General features: G+C 49.2%; 1 protein-coding gene across 2 annotated transcripts in view; it reads left to right on the forward strand.

Moving 5' to 3' along the window:
* The window catches only part of SCARF2 (scavenger receptor class F member 2), a 102,019-nt gene that overhangs the window by 36,023 nt on the left and 48,870 nt on the right, over positions 1–17,126 (forward strand). For both annotated transcript variants that reach the window (XM_037878876.2, XM_037878877.2), the window contains exons 7-8: positions 10,354–10,457; positions 16,724–16,841. In XM_037878876.2, coding sequence (XP_037734804.1) covers positions 10,354–10,457; positions 16,724–16,841 — 222 coding nt within the window. The remainder of the gene's footprint in view (positions 1–10,353; positions 10,458–16,723; positions 16,842–17,126) is intronic.

A 17,126-nucleotide genomic window follows, 5' to 3' on the forward strand; every position in this document is an offset into this window, starting at 1 on the left:
TGATCGTTCCCCTCTATTTGACATTGCTGAGGCCTCATCTGGAGTACTGTGTCCAGTTTTGGGCCCCACACTACAAGAAGGATTTGAAAAAATTGGAAAAAGTCCAGCGGAGGGCAACAAAAATGATTAGGGGACTGGAACACATGACTTAGGAGGACAGGCTGAGGGAAGTGGGATTCTTTAGTTTGCGGAAGAGAAGAATGAGGGGGGATTTGATAACTGCTTTCAACTACCCGAAAGGGGGTTCCAAAGAGGATGGTTCTAGACTGTTCTGAGTGGTAGCAGATGACAGAACAAGGAGTAATGGTCTCAAGTTGCAGTGGGGGAGGTTTAGGTTGGATATTAGGAAAAAATTTTTCACCAGGAGGGTGGTGAAGCACTGGAATGGGTTACCTATGGTGGTGGTGGAATCTCCTTCCTTAGAGGTTTTTAAGATCAGGCTTGCCAAAGCCCTGGCTGGGATGATTTAGTTGGGGATTGGTCTTGCTTTGAGCAGGGGGTTAGACTAGATGACCTCCTGAGGTCCCTTCCAACCCTGATATTCTATGATTCTGTGAAAGAACCCCTTCTTCTTACTTTTTATGTCCTTTGCAGGTGTAGCTCATTTTGTGTCTTTGTCTTTCTGATTTTGTCCCTGCATACTTGTGCTGTTCTTTTCCTCCTTTGCAATTCATCCATGGTTCCAGTTTTTCTAGGATTCCTTTTAGATTTTCAGGTTATTAAAGAGCTCCTGATGAAGCCATATTGACCTCTTACTATTCTTCCTATCCTTCCTTTGTATTGGGATAGTTTGCAGTTCTGCCTTTAGTATTGTCTCCTTGAGAAACTGCCAGCTCTCCCGAACTTCTTTATCCCATAGATTCTCTTCCTATTGGACCTTACCTACCAGTTCTCTGAGTTTGTTAATTGGCTTTTTTGAAGTCCGTTGTTCTTATTCTGCTGCTCTCACTCCTTCCTTTCCTTAGAATCACCTTCATGTTTGCAACCAATTCCTCTCTGTTGGTCAGAATCAAGTGTAAAATGGCTGTCCCCCTCATTACATCCTCCACTTTCTGAGACAAAAAATTGTCCCCAATGCATTCCAAGCACTTACTGGAAATGTTGTGTTTTGCCCTGTTACTTTTCCAATGGATGTCTGGGTAGTTAAAGTTCACCATTACTACCAGGTTCTTGTGGTTTGGATATTGTTATTTGTTCTAGAAATGCCTCATCCACCTCCTCTTCCAGATTTGGGGGTCTAGAGCAGACCCTTCCCATGACATCACCCCAGTTTTTCCCCGCTTTTATCTTTACCCAGATACTTTCAACTGGTCTTCCTCCCACCTCCTTCTGGACCTCAGAACACATGTATATATTCTTGACATATAATGCAGTACTACCCCCCTTTTTCCTTGCCTATCCTTCTTGAAGAAGTTATACCCCTCCATACCCATATCCTAATTATGAGATTTATCCTACCACGTCTTTGTGACACCAGTTATGTCATAATTAGCTTATGTACCTATACGTCTAGTTCTTCCTGTTTTCCCCCATACTACTTGCATTTTTGTATAGCAGAAATATACGATGTTGAGAAGTTTCCCCCACTGATTCTCCTCTTGATGTTCCTGTGAGCCTCTTGTAATTTTCCATGTCCCCTCCCCGCTGCCCGAACATTTAGCTCTCTCTTTTGTCACCTGCCCCCTTTGAAAGTAATTTACAACACACCTCAGTAGGTTGGCAAGTCTGTGTGTGAAGATGCTCTTCCCCTTTTTGGTCTGGGGAATGATTAAACAATTAGAAAACCTGCCTTATAGTGATAGACTCAAGGAGCTCAATCTATTTAGCTTAACAAAGAGAAGGTTAAGGGGTGACTTGACCACAGTCTATAATTAACTGCATGGGGAACAAATATTTACTAATGGGCTCTTCAATCCAGCAGCTAAAGGTCTAACACAATCCAGTGGCTGGAAACTGAAGCTAGACAAATTCAGACTGGAAACAAGGCATATATTTTAACCCATTGGAACAATTTACCAAGGTCGTGGTAGAGTCTCCATTACTGACGATTTTTAAATCAAGGCTGGATGTTTTTCTAAAAGATCTGCTCTAAGGAGGCTGACCAGATAGCAAGTGTGAAAAATTGGGATGGGGTAGAGGGTAATAGGAAAAAGCCCCAAATGTCAGACCTGTCAGGACATCAGGGCATCTGGTCACCCTTGCTCTAGGCCTTATTGTGGGGACATTCTCTGGCCTGTATTATACAGGAGGTCAGACTAGATGACCACAATGGGCGCCTTGGAATCTATGCCAGCAGAGCCAGTGCTGACTTTGCTTTAGATTGGAGCAAGTCCAACCCGGGTGGAACCTAAAATTCAAAAATTTGGAGGTAATTTTTTTTTCAATTTTTTTTAAAGGGGTGGGTTTGTTTTTACTTATTTGAAATTTGATACTCAAAAAAGTAATCTGAAATTTCCAGTTTTGAAATATTTATTTTGTTTACCCTCCAACCCCATGCCATCATTGTGCACATACTGTCTCTCCCTTTTTCCCCCTCCGCTTTTCCTTTTCTTTGCCTGCCTTTTTTCCATTTTCCCACTGGAAAAGGGGGCAGAAGGAAGAAACAAACTGAGAAACCAAAAGAGTCCTGAAAAGGTTCTCTCCTTCCCTGCTAAAACTGGCCCAGGAAGTGCTTTCCATTCAATCTAGCTGCATGAATGACTTGCGTGTCTTGTGTTCACCCCCTCGAGTGAGTTCTGTTGTGGAGTGCAACTCTATCGCTCAGGCTGCTGTCTGCCCGGTAAGCAAAAAACTGGGGCAAGGTTAGAATTTCACGCTTTTCCTAGAGATTTTGTTTTTCACAGCAAATGATCATTCTCATGTGTAAGATGAGTGTTGTGACCATTTGTCTTGCTTACTGAGCTCACTGCATCTCCAGCAGCACCTGTAGTGAAATCACTTGTTTGTTTCAACTCTTCATTTTCCAGAATCCCCTTCAGTGATTGATGGAACTGGTAATTTGAGGGAAATTTGCTGTCTGACTAATCACAGTCTGCTTCACCACTGTGCTTTGCTTCCTCAAAACCACACAGCTGTGATTAACTCTGGACAGCCAGGTCCCCAATGCTAAGTGCCTCTTGTTGGCCTTTATTAAACAGAGTTGTTTGTGTATGTGTCTCCCTCCAAGGGTCTTATCAGTCAGATTGGGAGATTTACTACTAAACTGAGAAATAGCAGCCAGGATAGAAACAATCTCTCCTTATCATCACGGCAGCTGCCAGAAATCAGGGGCAAAAGCTGATGAACTGCCTCCAACCCCAGTGGAGGTTTGTGGGCCATTGTCTCCTCCTCAAGTAGGGGATGGGGCTGGTGGGAAGTTGCTGAAGGCCTGGCACAGATCAGTGGGTGCACATGCACGCACACCTATGCTGCAGCTTCGCAATTCTGATTCTCTTGACGTCTGAGATGTGTGGTCCGGTCTTGGGGCTGGGGCTAAGACGCTCATGGCTTCCCAGATGTCCTGCTGGGGCCTGCATTCCCTTGTGTCCTGTGGAAACTGTGCTAGCAGTGGGAGAGAGCTGTGCTTACGCTTCCAAGAAGGGCTTTGATGGCTTCCTTAGGGAGCTGGAAAACAGCTCTGTGATTGGCCGACTGAGTCCAGCAGGGGGCGCTGGAGCATCCCTTTTACAAACTGCACCATGTGGTTCCAACCCTGGCTGCGGAAGGTCAAGGCCAGAGTCACGTGTCTGACGCATGGCTCCTGGCAGGGAGGGCTTTGCGGGGTGCCAGATGTTTGCTGACTCAGCGGTGCTGTCCGGCCTTTTGCTGCTGCTTCTTTTTTCAGTGGAAGGAAAGGGGAAAGCAGTGGTGTTTTTGTGCCAATGCCCCCTGCAGTGTCACCCATCCCTAGGGTCCAGGCCCCAAAATCATGAGATTGGCTTAAAAATCAGATGATTTTAAAACATGGTTTTGGTTTGTTTATTGTCTTCTGGTCTTAAGCCTGGAGGATTCACATTTCCTAGCTTTCTTCCTGACCCCCAAATACTAGAAGTGTGCTTTCTGTAAGTGGAAACTGAGAGTTTCCCATAATCACCTGACTCCAGAAGCTGGGGCTTTAAGCAAAGCACCAGCTATGACGACCATCCTGTTAACAACATGAGAGTTGGTGACGCTGCCAGAGCCTTGTAGGGAAGCGCATTGGGCTCAGTCAGACGTGCTCCTCCTGGTGTAGTCACATTGTGGGGGCCCCATTTCCCTAGTGTACTCAGACAGGTGCAGGCTGCTCAGGGGGGCATGGGACACAGAGTTCACAAGCCAGGGGGTTTGTGTACACACGCTGCAGAGACTCGGTCTGTGTCATAAAGCCACAAGGAACAAAAGTCTCTCCTAGCTGTACAGGTCCAGGCTACACTCACTTTCATGTGATGGGGTAAAAGCAGCTTAGCCAGATTTTCCCCTTCACCTCTTGTGCACAGAGACGGCGGGTCCTTTTTCACCTTTCACTATGCTGATGGCTGCAAAGCAGGGTGGTATCGTGTGTCAGGCGGAGTTCCGTGCTGCTGACCCTTCTACACCAACATATGCTCTGTTTATGAGGGAAGAGCTAGTTTTCTTGCCGCTGTGCAGACTCACCCGGGATCTGACCCTCATGGGCTGGGTTTTCTTTGACATTACCCCTGGAGTGTAGGCCCTTCTAATTATAAAAGCATCTTAGACCTGTGTTTCCAGTTATGCCGAGCTGATGTTCTGTGCGCTTGTGTCACATGGAGGACTCTGGTAGCTGAACGAACACCCTGACTCCATAAGAGCCATCCCATCCAGAAGGCTTTGTCAGCAGTTTAAACCCCTGCAGATGGGTTAAATATAACTTTGGTCAGAAGTTACTCATTGCCCCGATTAACTTCAGATTAACAGATTAACTTCAGAAAGGGACTTGGCTTCACTTTGCTCAGGATAGAAAACTTTGTGGTAACTTTCCCGAACAGCATGTGGGAATTTCTCTGTAGGGCACCCGGTGATGTCAGTGAGGAGTAAACCTGTATTTACTTCTGACAGTAACATTAAAGAAATACCAGTAATTACAAGAAGGGAAGTGAGCCGAAGAACAGCTGGAGACTGTTCCACCATCACGATCCCCCTGGAACTGAAAAGCAGAAACTTAGGTAAAGGGTGACACCAAGGTTACTGCAGGGGTCCCTCAGCCTCGCCTGTTGAAACAGTTCCACTGTGTATAAATAATTAAAGAGTCCTTGGAGCAGGGGGACTAGACCCGGGGTCTCCCAACTCCCACACGGTGCCATAACCAACAGGCTACAGAGTCATTTGCTCTCTGCTCCGGTGAATGTTTAAGTATAGAGTGAAACAGTTTCAACAGGCAAGATGGGGGCAGGCCCACATCAGCCTATCCCATGGCCCGCTGGCTAGAGGTGAGAGACCTTTCTCCCCTCAGAGAGAGGGGGGAGTCCCAGGTAACCTCTGTAACCACTGGGCACCACTCCTCCTCTGGCCCCTCCATGTGAAGTAACTCGTTCTCCCCAGAAACGCCTTTGGCGCCTGGAGAGGGGGCCAGGCTGTGATTGCTATCGTGGGAGTCACCTCATGGCAGCTCATACTTAGGCGCCAGTCTCTGTGAGGGGGCGGTTGATTTTATGGTGGTCACTATGATTTTATGATCTATGATCTTCCTCACAAGTAATTCAAGAGTGTGTAGTAGTTGGGGATGGGATCCCGTTAGCAGAATGGCTAATTGGAGCTGGCACTTTGGCCTCACGGTGGCCCCAACTGAGCAATCACCTGCCTCCCTGAGCAGCCTGCACCTGTCTGAGTACACTAGGGAAATGGGGCCCCCACAATGTGACTACACCAGGAGGAGCACGTCTGACTGAGCCCAATGCGCTTCCCTACAAGGCTCTGGCAGCGTCACCAACTCTCATGTTGTTAACAGGATGGTCGTCATAGCTGGTGCTTTGCTTAGCACGCACCCCGCCCATTGACTAGTTTAGGCGGCTCTCTGCCTCGCCTGCTGGCTTTTGTGACTTCACAGTCTGAGGTGCCTACTTCTCACCATTCATTGTATAGGAGCCTAGGGACTGAATTCAGGCATTGTGACACCTCCTGAGGTCCCTGCCAACCCTGATATTCTATGATTCTAAGAAGCAATGGGCTTAAACTGCAGCAAGGGAGGTTTAGGTTGGACATTAGGAAAAATTTCCTAACTGTCAGGGTGGTTAAGCACTGGAATAAATTGCCTAGGGAGGTTGTGGAATCTCCATCACTGGACATTTTTAAGAGCAGGTTAGACAAACACCTGTCAGGGATGGTCTAGATAATACTTAGTCCTGCCATGAGTGCAGGGGACTGGACAAGATGACCTCTCGTGGTCACTATGATTTTATGATCTATGATCTTCCTCACAAGTAATTCAAGAGTGTGTAGTAGTTGGGGATGGGATCCCGTTAGCAGAATGGCTAATTGGAGCTGGCACTTTGGCCTCACTGTGGCCCCAATTGAGCAATCACCAAACCAAGTACAAAGGCAGAAGTATGCTGAGAATGGGTTGACTTGTCCCATTGACTTCAATGGGATTCCTTATATGTTTAATTGTATGGCTGGAGACAGAACTAAGGGGAGGCATTGGCCATCTCAACAGATGATAAAGCCAACACTGGGTCTCCCCACCAGATTTTATCAGCCAAGGAGCCCTAGGTCCAGCCCACATGTTGTGGCCCCAGCTCCCTGAATACCCCCAGAGCTTTAGTGAGCACTCCAGGAACTTGGACATACAGAAACTGAACATTCACAATGAAGAATCAGGCGAGGCATTTCCAGCAGAGATAGGGAAGTATTAATACCATTGTACAAAGCACTGGTAAGACCTCACCTGAAATACTCTTTACATCTCTGGTCACCTGTGTTCAAGAACGATGAATCCAAACTGGAACAGGTGCAGAGAAGAGCTACTAGGATAATGAAGGGAGTGGAGGGCCTGGGTTACGAGAGGAGACTGGAAGAGCTTTGTTTTTATTTAGCCTAGCAAAATGAAGGCTGAGAAGGGACCTGACTGCTCCCTGTAAATACGTCAGGAGGATAAACACCAGGAGGAGAGAAGAGCTATTGAAGTTAAGGACAGTGTTGGCACAAGAACAAACGGCGATAAACCAGCCAGGGACAAATTCAAGCTGGAAATTAGAAGAAGGTTTCTCACCATCAGAGAGGTGAGGATCTGGAACAGCCTCCAATAGAAGTTGTGGGGCAAACATCTTATTTGATTTAAGCGAGAGCTGGACAAATTTATGAGTGGGATTGTATCATGGGGTTGCTTGTGATGGTGGGGGGCACGGCTCATCAGCCCTGGGGCTCGCTTCCAGTACATGCCTTATTATGTTCCTAAAGCTCATGCTTCAGGGTTTCAGCCAGCAACCAGCAGGGTCCAGGAAGGGATTCTGCCCCCGCAGTGTATTCTGGGTTTGTTGTCTTCTATTTCCTTCCTCTGAAACAGTGGTTCTCAACCTATTGACCATTGTGGGCTGCATATGCAGGTCTCTGTGTGTTATGTGGGCCACATCCACACAACATATATGCTACCTGTATATCTACCAAAAAAATCATGGTTTGTGTGTGTTCCACGACAGCACTACGATCCAGACTGACCTGGTACCTTTTGTTTCAACACTGGCAAATGTCTCCAGCGCAGCTGGGCTGAGCGTCTGGAAGGCGCAGCTGTGGAGCCTGGGAGCCCAGCTGGGGACTGCCCCCCAGCCCCTCCCTAGACTGCCCCTCCAGTCAGGCAATGCCCCTCTTCACCCAACCCCGCAGGGACTATCCCCCCAGCATCCAGGAACCCTCAACACTGGACTGGCTCATATGTCTGCCCTGCAGAGACAGGGTGCCTTGTCCCGGGCAGAATGCCTCCACCCCAGGACTGCCCTCTCTGGCAGCCAGCCCCCCACCCAGAGACTGCCCCCCATGCACCCAGCCCCCCACCTAGAGTCTGTCCCCCATGCACCAGCTGCACCCCTCTCCACAGCCCCCTGCACATACCTTCCTGCGTCCCCCTCACCCCAGCCCCCTGTGCCCCCCCCTTGGCCCTAGTCCCCTGTACCCCTTCTCCACACCCACTGGTCTCCTACCTCAGCTGCACATCGCTCAGCTGTGCAGCCCACCCTGCTGTGATACCCCCTGCTGCGGGGCTGGTGACACGTAGAGTGAGGCAGGGATCTGCGTGAGCTCCATTCTCTCAGTACATTCGGTCATGATCAGCAGTGGCAGTAACCAGCACATTCATGCATTTGCAGGGGATGAATAAACTGGGAGCTATTCAGACCCCAGTGAGGAGAGATGAGGAGCCCAGTGGGGCCATCGAGAATGGAGAGGAATAACAAAGTGGGATCATTTCTGGAGAAATGTGAGCAATCTCCCATGAAACACATGGGTGGGAGCAGAGAGCAGCAAGCAGGGAGTTGCAGACAGGGCTCGTGTGATTTGGGGCTGCACAGTGTGGTGGGGGTTGGCTGTGTGAGACTCTGGCACTTGGTTACCCGAACAATCCTGAAGGCTGGAGGAAGCTCAGAAGAAAGCAAGGAAGAACCAGAAAGCTGGTGATTTGTGAGGGGAGATTAAACAGCGAGCTCCTACAGGGGCAGGATACCACTCAGCAGGTACCATAGTTGAGGGCACAGTGGGGGCATACAGGGTGCTCTGAGAGGATAATAGTAAGAGAGGAGAGTGAGAAAGGGAAAGTTTAGGCCAAATCCCAGAGCACACTTTGTGTCATCAGCAGGGATCCTAGAAATCTGTTTGCCGCAGAATTTGCATTTTTACAGAGAACCTTTAGTTTCTACCTTTTGTGAAAAAATAAATACATATATAAACTATTAACCAAATTTTAATGAAAGTACCAGTGTCACTTATTCAATGTGCGCAACCTCCCCCTCTTGTGTTTGATTTTTGAATGCCCGTTAAATTTACATCGCTAAACAGACTCCAATAAACTGTTTCCGGCGTATAGAGGTTACTCAATGGCATATAGGGGGTTCGTGTTTTAATGCATCTCAAATTTCACTTCATCCTCCAGGACTAACTCAGAAAGTGAGTTATGTTAATATAAAAGCAATTTTCACTTTATTTTTTGTGCATTTAAAACAAATTTCTGAAAACATAGAATACAGACGTAGAAGTATTTGGAATCCGGAAGAAATACAAATTGCAATTCTATTAATTTTATTTTATTATAATGATTGGTGGCACTGGTAGGCTTCGAACTTGCTTAAAAATTGTAACTATATCAATAAAACATTGTGTTCAGCTGATACTGTATATATTGTGGCTAGGAAAGCTAATGTTCAGCATTTCATTTTCATCATGGAAAAACAGATTTTTATATTTTTTTATCTGAGAATTTTGGTTTTTTTATCACGGAAAACTAGGATCCCCGGTCATCATAACCTGGCCTCCTGCGGGACGTGATGGCATCCCAGTGCGAACAGGCAGGACCAAGCATTGGGAAACACCCTGAGGGACCATGCAGCCCCAAGCCCTGCAGAGTGATGCTTTTTCTCTTATTTCTGGCTCATTGCCCACTCTGCCCTTCCAGCACCAGCGACTGGTCTACGAGAGCCCTAGCCCAGGAGAGCCCCATCATCTCCCGCTAGAGGGAGGCACATGGTTGCTGCAGGCTGGAGTGGCAATGGAATCTACCTGCCAATGCCCCAGCTCCTGTCTGCTCCTTCCCATGGCAGATGGTGTCCTGGCCCCGGGGACAGCACAGGGAGCCTTGGGTGCTCTGGGTGCTGATGGCATCATGGACTGCTGTAGGAAGTGTGGGGCCACGGCACAGCTTCTGGCAGATAAATGCCAGATGTTAAGGCCTGTTGGGTTGTGGACTATGGGCTTGGCCCATGCCGGCGATTGTGTTAGGAGCTGGGATCTCAGTCCAGGCCTGTATCCCCATTCCTCATTTACCCTGGGCCATTCCTTCACTGGCCCCCAGGGTGGGTGCCACAGAAGTTACCAGGGCTTTCCCATCTGTAACCTCCATGGCTGTGGCCCTCTGCTCCCCTGCCCCAGGCTGCTGGCAGATGCTTGTGTGTCTGGCCGGTGGTGACCATACAGCTCCTCCCTCTGTCCCTTCCAGCCCGCAGCTCAAGCCTGGAATGGGGAGTGGGGGAATGGCTGGGGCTCCTGGGACATGTCTCTTGTCGCTTGAGCCACCAGAATGTGACAGTTTCCTCCCAGCACAGCTCCACCCCCAGTCGGAGATCCAGGGCAGGTGTTGCAGCTCCAGGGGCCCTGGGGTCTGAATCCACAGAGAGGGCTGTGGGGAGCCCAGTGGGGGGCTCAGAACCGCTGATGTGGGACTCTCTCTCTCCTCTCCAGCTGTAACCTGACATGCCCAGCTGGTCAGTACGGAGTCAATTGCGCGAAGTCCTGCAGCTGCCATGATGACACATGTGACCCCCTGACTGGAGCCTGCCACATGGGTGAGTGCAGCAGTTGTGTCTGGGTGTGGAGTCGGATGGGGAGGGGCAGGGCCCCTTTCTGCTATATTATCTAGAAAATAGGAGCTGTGGGGGTGGGGCTTTTCAGCTGTCCTGGGCTTCTCTCCCCAGGCACTCCGGCTCCCCTTACCCACTGCACCCAATCCTGTTGCTAAGAGGAGCCAGGCCCACTTGCCCCACACATAATTGAGATGCTCTCCAACTCTTCCTACACCTGCTGTCCAGGAGAGTGCCCCCTCCCCCTGCACTGGTTGGCTTGGATCAGGTAGGTTCTCCCAGCACCAGATGAGCACTGCATGTGCATCTTAGAGCCACAGCCTGACCTCTGGCACACTTCCTGTACGGGGCCTTCAGTCTCTCTCCTGTGCAGACGTCAGGGCTCATCGTCCAGGCTCTATAACCAGAGGATGGCCACTGTGTCAAGGGAGGCTAGACGTTGTAGGCTGCTCTCCAGATGTCAGGTTGGGCACCCTTCCACCACGTGATTTATTGTCTGCAAAGCTGCCCCACCGTCCCCGTGTGGGGAGGAAACCAGGACAAGCTGGTGCATGGGTGCTGCAGCTCTGGTCGAGCCAGAGAGGCTGCTGTTGAGCCTGATCCAGGATCTGCAATCAGGCGGACAAGGGAGCAGGGTAAATTCTTGAATGCATTTAGTGTGTTAGACTTGCTTTCCCACTGATGGTCCTACTCTGTTAGGACCAGCAGCAGTGAAGATGTTGTTATCAGCCCAGGCTGCTGGGGTGCATGCAGTGACCATAGCAATAGGATGTTTTCATGTGAGGAACAGTCTAATTGCATTGTGTATGAACAGTATGGATTAAGCCTGGCTTTGCAGCAACTTCTCCCCAATTGTTCCACCATTGTCCAGAGATCTCAAGCCACAGCGCTCTGTTGTTCTGATCCTGGGTGCACTATCAGACATGCACAGAGCTCTGCTGATGTCCCTCAATCCCGACCTACAGCCCTCCTGCTAGGCCAGTTCTGTTCCCTCCCACACACACAACTCTTCAATACCTCTCAGTCCTAGCCCTAGCTCTGCTGTGGTTGAAAGGACCAGTCATGCCAGACTTTGGTGGTATTGTAGCATGAACTCAGACCTATGGGGGTTCGTCCTCGCGAGGCAAGGAAGTTGTGTTTTACTGACACGTGTTTAACAGCGGAGCTGTAGGACATGCTGCTGAGTGGTCAGTGCAGGTGTGGACCCAATGCGGTGAGCCCTGCTTTGATCCACAACTAGTGGGCATGATGCTGACCGCGCCATGTCTGTGTCTGGCTGGCTGGCAGAATTGTGTCACCTGACCTGCCTGTTACAAATCAGCTTTAAACCCTACTTAATTGTCTAGTGAAGGGGTGACCAGAAGTGAAAACCAAGTGCATGAGCTCAGCCTGGCAATTCATATACCCCTCTCCCGCACCATGGAGATAGCAGCTCTATTTGCTGTCTCCCGCCGGGGACTCCGTTCAGTCCAGTGGTTGGCACAGACCATCCCATCTGGAATTTGCACAGAGCGGTTCCTTGCACAGGGAGGGGAAGCTGGAGAATCCTCATTTTGGTCACCTGGGCCGTTTGGCTCTAGCTCCCTGCTCTGATCTGCTTTTCTGTCTCCCTCAAGCCCCATGTGGGAGTCCCTTTGGAGCCTGAAAGAAGCCACAGTTGGACTGAGCCCTGCTCGGCCAGAAGGCTCCAGATCTCACTTTTGCTCAGGCACAGGGACCCCCAGAGAATGATGAGAGATGCCATGCTCCAAAGGGTAGTGACCAAGAAGCCTGGCTGAGCTGCCTTGCAAGCAACACTGGGGAACCCGAGACAAGAGATCAAGATGGCCATGGGTTGAGCAGGATCAGAACCCACTCTGAACACCGACAGAGAGAAGTGCTGGAGCAGGAACAGTGCACCATTACGCACAGAGTGTCAGGGATCTGCTGGCTGGAGGGGTTGAGATACATTCTGCCTCCCCTGCACCAGTTGCTGGGAGATTCCTCTCTTTCTGCATAGCCCCAGCCCCAATGTAAGGGCCATGACTGGAGAATTGCTGCTCTCCCACTCTTCCCTGCAGCTGGAAAGGCCCCTTGGGAGCCAGCAGTGGAACTGGCTCCTGGCTGGCTCCACCTTCATCATCCTTCCTCCCCAGCAGGGTCCACACAAAGTGAGGTGAGGCCTTCCCCAGGAATCAGGCCCACCACATCACAGCCAAGCCCGGTAGCAGCCACTAGATAGGAGAGTATTCTGTGGTGTTAGGAAGTGAAATGCATGGATCGCTCCAGCTGAAATCCTGCAGGGCCAGGAAATTCCAGTCCGTACAGTACAGACAGCAACGCCAGCCTCATTGCACCGTGGGAGCACTGCTCATTCCTGCATCTCTGGTTACACAGATGGTTTAAAATTATTCATCTTCCTGTGGGACCCATGAAATGTGCCAGATGCTTTCTTTCCAATGCCACCCTGTCTCCTTTCTCCCTTTCATCTCAAAGCTCATTGGACCTGCCGTCTGCAACTGCTGATTGGAGTTCCTCTCCTCCAATGCCATCTTAGACCCTTTCCAATCCAGCATCCTCCCTCTGTACACCACTGAAACAGCTCTCACCAGAATGTCCTCTCCATGGCCAAGCCCAGAGCCAGTGCTCCATCCCCCTCAACCTGCCAGCCACCTTCCATGCCTTCAACCCTGCTGTTCTTCTTGGAATGGTGCGCACTTCGGGTTCTGAGCCTCTTTCCTCTCCCAGGTCCCCTCCTCCCTTTCTCATCACTCTGTCAATGTTTCAGATGGAGGATCTTCTTCTTATCTGATCCTCTTCTTTTACAGAGGGTCCCCCAGAGCTCTTTGTTGTCGCCTCCCCTTCTCCCTTTAACCTTGTCTGCACAATATCATTCAAAACCACATGTTGACTATTGTCCTTCTGCTGACAACCCCCAAATCTTAGGGGCAGCCCTATGAACTCTCAGGGAAGACTGGGTAGGAGCAGGGAGGTGACATATAGTTTAGATGAGACCATGACTGAACATCCACATCCAGTTCTGGTGTCAGAATTCAAAAATATGTTGAAAAAATGCAGAGGATTCAGAGATGAGCCACAAGAATGATTCAAGATCTGGAAAACCTGCCTTATAGTGAGAGATGCAAGGAGATCACTGTATATACATTAATAAAGAGCAGGTTAAGAGGTGACTTATCACAGTCTACAAGTGCCCACAGGGGGAAAAGATTTCTGATAGTAGATGGCTCTAAATCCGCAGCTCCAGAGAACTTTCATCCCAGAGTTTTATAAGAGCTGGCTGAGGAGTGTGCTGTACCATTAATGTTGATTTTCAAAAGTCTTGAAATAGTGGAGATGTTTCAGAAGACTGGAAGAAAGTGAATGGTGTGCTAATTTCAAAAAAGGTAAATGACCCATATAATTATAGGCTTGTCAGCCTGACATCAATCCTGGGCAAGATAATGGAGCAGCTGCCACAGAACTCGATTAGTAACTAAAGGGGAGTAATGTAATTAATGCCAATCAGCATGGGTTTATGGAAAATAGATGCTGTCAGGGACCGTGGGTCTTGAACACTGGTACACTGGGCTCTTAAGAGCCAATAAGTTCTGATCTGTCACTTTGTGTCCCCTTAATGACCCCAGAACTACAAGCCCAGACTGATGGAGAACTCCAGTTCTGGGATCTGATTGGTGGAACTCCTGCAGTCTCAATTAGTCCCCTGCTCTATTTAAATCAAGCAGAGGAACAGGAAGTTGTTTGTACAATGAGGTTTCTCCTATTTAGGATGCCCCCACACCCCGAGCTACCTGCTCCTACTTCCTGACTCTGGTCTCTTGGTAACTTGACCCTGCCTGTCTCATGACACCTGATTCTCTGTCTACCCTCTGGCCTGTCTTGGACTCCGATCTCCTGGTGTACACTTAGCCTGGCCCTGATTCGTGTGGCTTCCGCTAGCTCAGACCACCCACAAGCTGGTCGTGCCACAAGCTAACTTGAGATTTTCTTTGGATGAGATTACAGCTTTGGTTGAAATAGCGTTGACGTAATATATTTAGGCTTCTGTAAGGTGTTTGACTCGGTGCTACATGACATTTTAATTAAAAAACTAGAGCGATATAAAATTAATATGGCACACATTAAATGGATTAAAAACTGGCTACCTGGTAGGTCTCAAAATGTTACTGCAAATGGGGAATTGTCATTGAATGGATGAGTTTCCAGTGGAGTGCCACAAGGATCAGTTCTTGCCCCTAAGCTATTTAGCATCTTTATCAGTGCTCTGGAAGAAAACTTAAAATCCTCTTGGATAAAGTTTGCAGATGATACAAACTGGGGGAGAGGTAAATAACAAAAAGGATAGGTCACTGATTCAGAGCACTGTGGATCAATTGGTAAACTGGGTGCAAGCAAACAATATGCATTTTAATATGGATAAATGTAAATGTATACATGTAGGAACTAAGAACATAGGCCACACATACAGGATGAGGGATTCTAGCCTGGGAAGCAGTTACTCTGAAAAACATTTGGGGGATGGATTGGGTGGTTAATCAGCTGAACATGAGCTCCCAATGGACGCTGTGGTCAAAAGAGCTAACGCGATCCTAGGATGTATAAGCAGGGGGGTCTCCATTAGGAGTAGAGAAGTTATTTTACCTCTTGGTTTGGTACTGGTGGGACCCCTGCTGGAATAGCACGGCCAGGTTGGGTTCCCACAATCCAAACAGGCTGTTGATAATTGGAGAGGATTCTGAGAAGAGGCCCGAGAATGATTAAAGGATTAGAAAACCCGTCTTAAAGTGATTGAACTTTTTGATCAACTTGAGTTTATCTATTTAGCTTAACAAAGAGAAAGCTCAGGGGTGATTTGATCACAGTCTGTAGTTATCTACATGGGGAACAAATACTTAATAATGGGCTCTTCAGTCTAGCAGAGAAAGGCCTAACACGATCCAGTGGCTGGAAGTTGAAGCTAGACAAATTCAGACTGGAAATAGGTTGTTCATTATTAACAGTGAGAGTCATTAACCGCTGGAACCATTTACCAAGGGTCGTGGTGGATTCTCCATCGTTGACCATTTTTCAATCAAGATTGGATGTTTTTTCTAAAAGCTCTGTTCTACGAATTATTGTGGGGCAGGTCTCTGGCCTGTGTGATACAGGAGATCAGATGAGATGATTGTAAGGGATCCTTCTGGCCTTGGAATCTATGAGCAATCTGTGTGACAAAGGAAGAACAAGATCTAATTGGTGGGAGCTGCAGCTAGAGAATTTCAGACTAGAAATAAGGGACACATTTTTAACAATGAGGATAATTAACCACTGAACAACTCACCTAGGGGTGCGATGGGTTCTCTGTCACTTGGAATCTTTAACACTGAGATTCTCAAAGGGACATAAAGGCCTGAATTACAATGGGTATTGGGCATCTAACTTTCTGAGGATCCTTTGAAAATCCCAGTCAAAATCAAGATTGGGTGCCTCTTTCTAAGAGATCTGCTCTGGCAGATCTCTGGGTGCAGAAATTCTCTGGCCTGTGTTATAGCAGAGGTCAGACTAGATGATCACAATGGTGCCCTTGGGTTTAAAATTTATTAATTGTGCGTTTTTGCCAATTTGCCCCACTCGCATCCAGTCAAACTGATGCTGGTTCATTGCTTTGGCCATGTCACTCCTCTTTTTGCATCCCTCCGTTGGTTCCACTGTATCAAACACCAGCTGCTGGGCTTCACTTTCAGGGCCCTTCATGGCCGTCCCCACCTACCTATCATCTCTCAGATGCTATTGATGCTGACTCTGCTCCGCCAGTGACACCAGCCCCAGGGCTCACCGTGGGGCAGAGGGGCAGCCCCGGGGCCTACCGTGGGGCAGAGGGGCAGCTCAGGAACTGTCACCCCCAAAGGGGAGATTTGGGGAGAGATTTTATCATGGTCTCTTCACTGAGCACCGAGATGCTCAGCCTCATCGAGACACATGGGACTGACACACTCCCTGCCCCAATGATCTAAACAGCAACCTGACATGGCCAGGCAGAGAGCTCAGGACTCTGCTAGGTGGGGACACAGGTGATTGGACTCAGTGAGCGCGTCTGAGCCGCCTGTGTTGAGGCGTTTGGTGGGGAGCGGTAGAAACGGGAGGTGCCTTCCCTCCCTCTTTCCCCACTCCAACTAGCCAGCCCGTAGGATCTGGGACAGGCCTGGGATGGGCGACTGGCTCTCCACCCGTCCCCAGGGCAGTGTGTTAATGGAGTGCCTTGGGTGTCTTTTCAGAGGCCAATCAGCGGATGGGGGTGATTGCAGCAGGGGCCCTGCTGGCTTTGCTGCTCATCCTGCTCCTCTCGCTGCTCTGCTGCTGCTGTGTCTGTCGCAAGAAGGAGGAAGCTCAGGGGTAAGTGTCTGTGCCTTTGCCTCACCAGTGAGAGCCCAGTGCACGGCCTCCCTGGAGCTGCTGCCGTCCATGCCGGAGCTGCCGGGCTCCTTGCCGCTGGCCTTAGGCACTGACCATCCCACCAGGTCCCCCAGCTCTGATTGCTGGGGGAGGGTCTGGTCCCATGTGGTTCCATGGGACACGCTGCGGGGGCCCGCCACTGGGGGTGGGGGAAAACAGCCACTGAACCTATCCAAGGGAGCAACATGTTCTTTTCAGATGGAATCTGCCATGGCATTTTTCAGG

Source organism: Chelonia mydas, chromosome 15 (assembly GCF_015237465.2).
Source record: "Chelonia mydas isolate rCheMyd1 chromosome 15, rCheMyd1.pri.v2, whole genome shotgun sequence".
Taxonomy (NCBI): Eukaryota; Metazoa; Chordata; order Testudines; family Cheloniidae; genus Chelonia; species Chelonia mydas.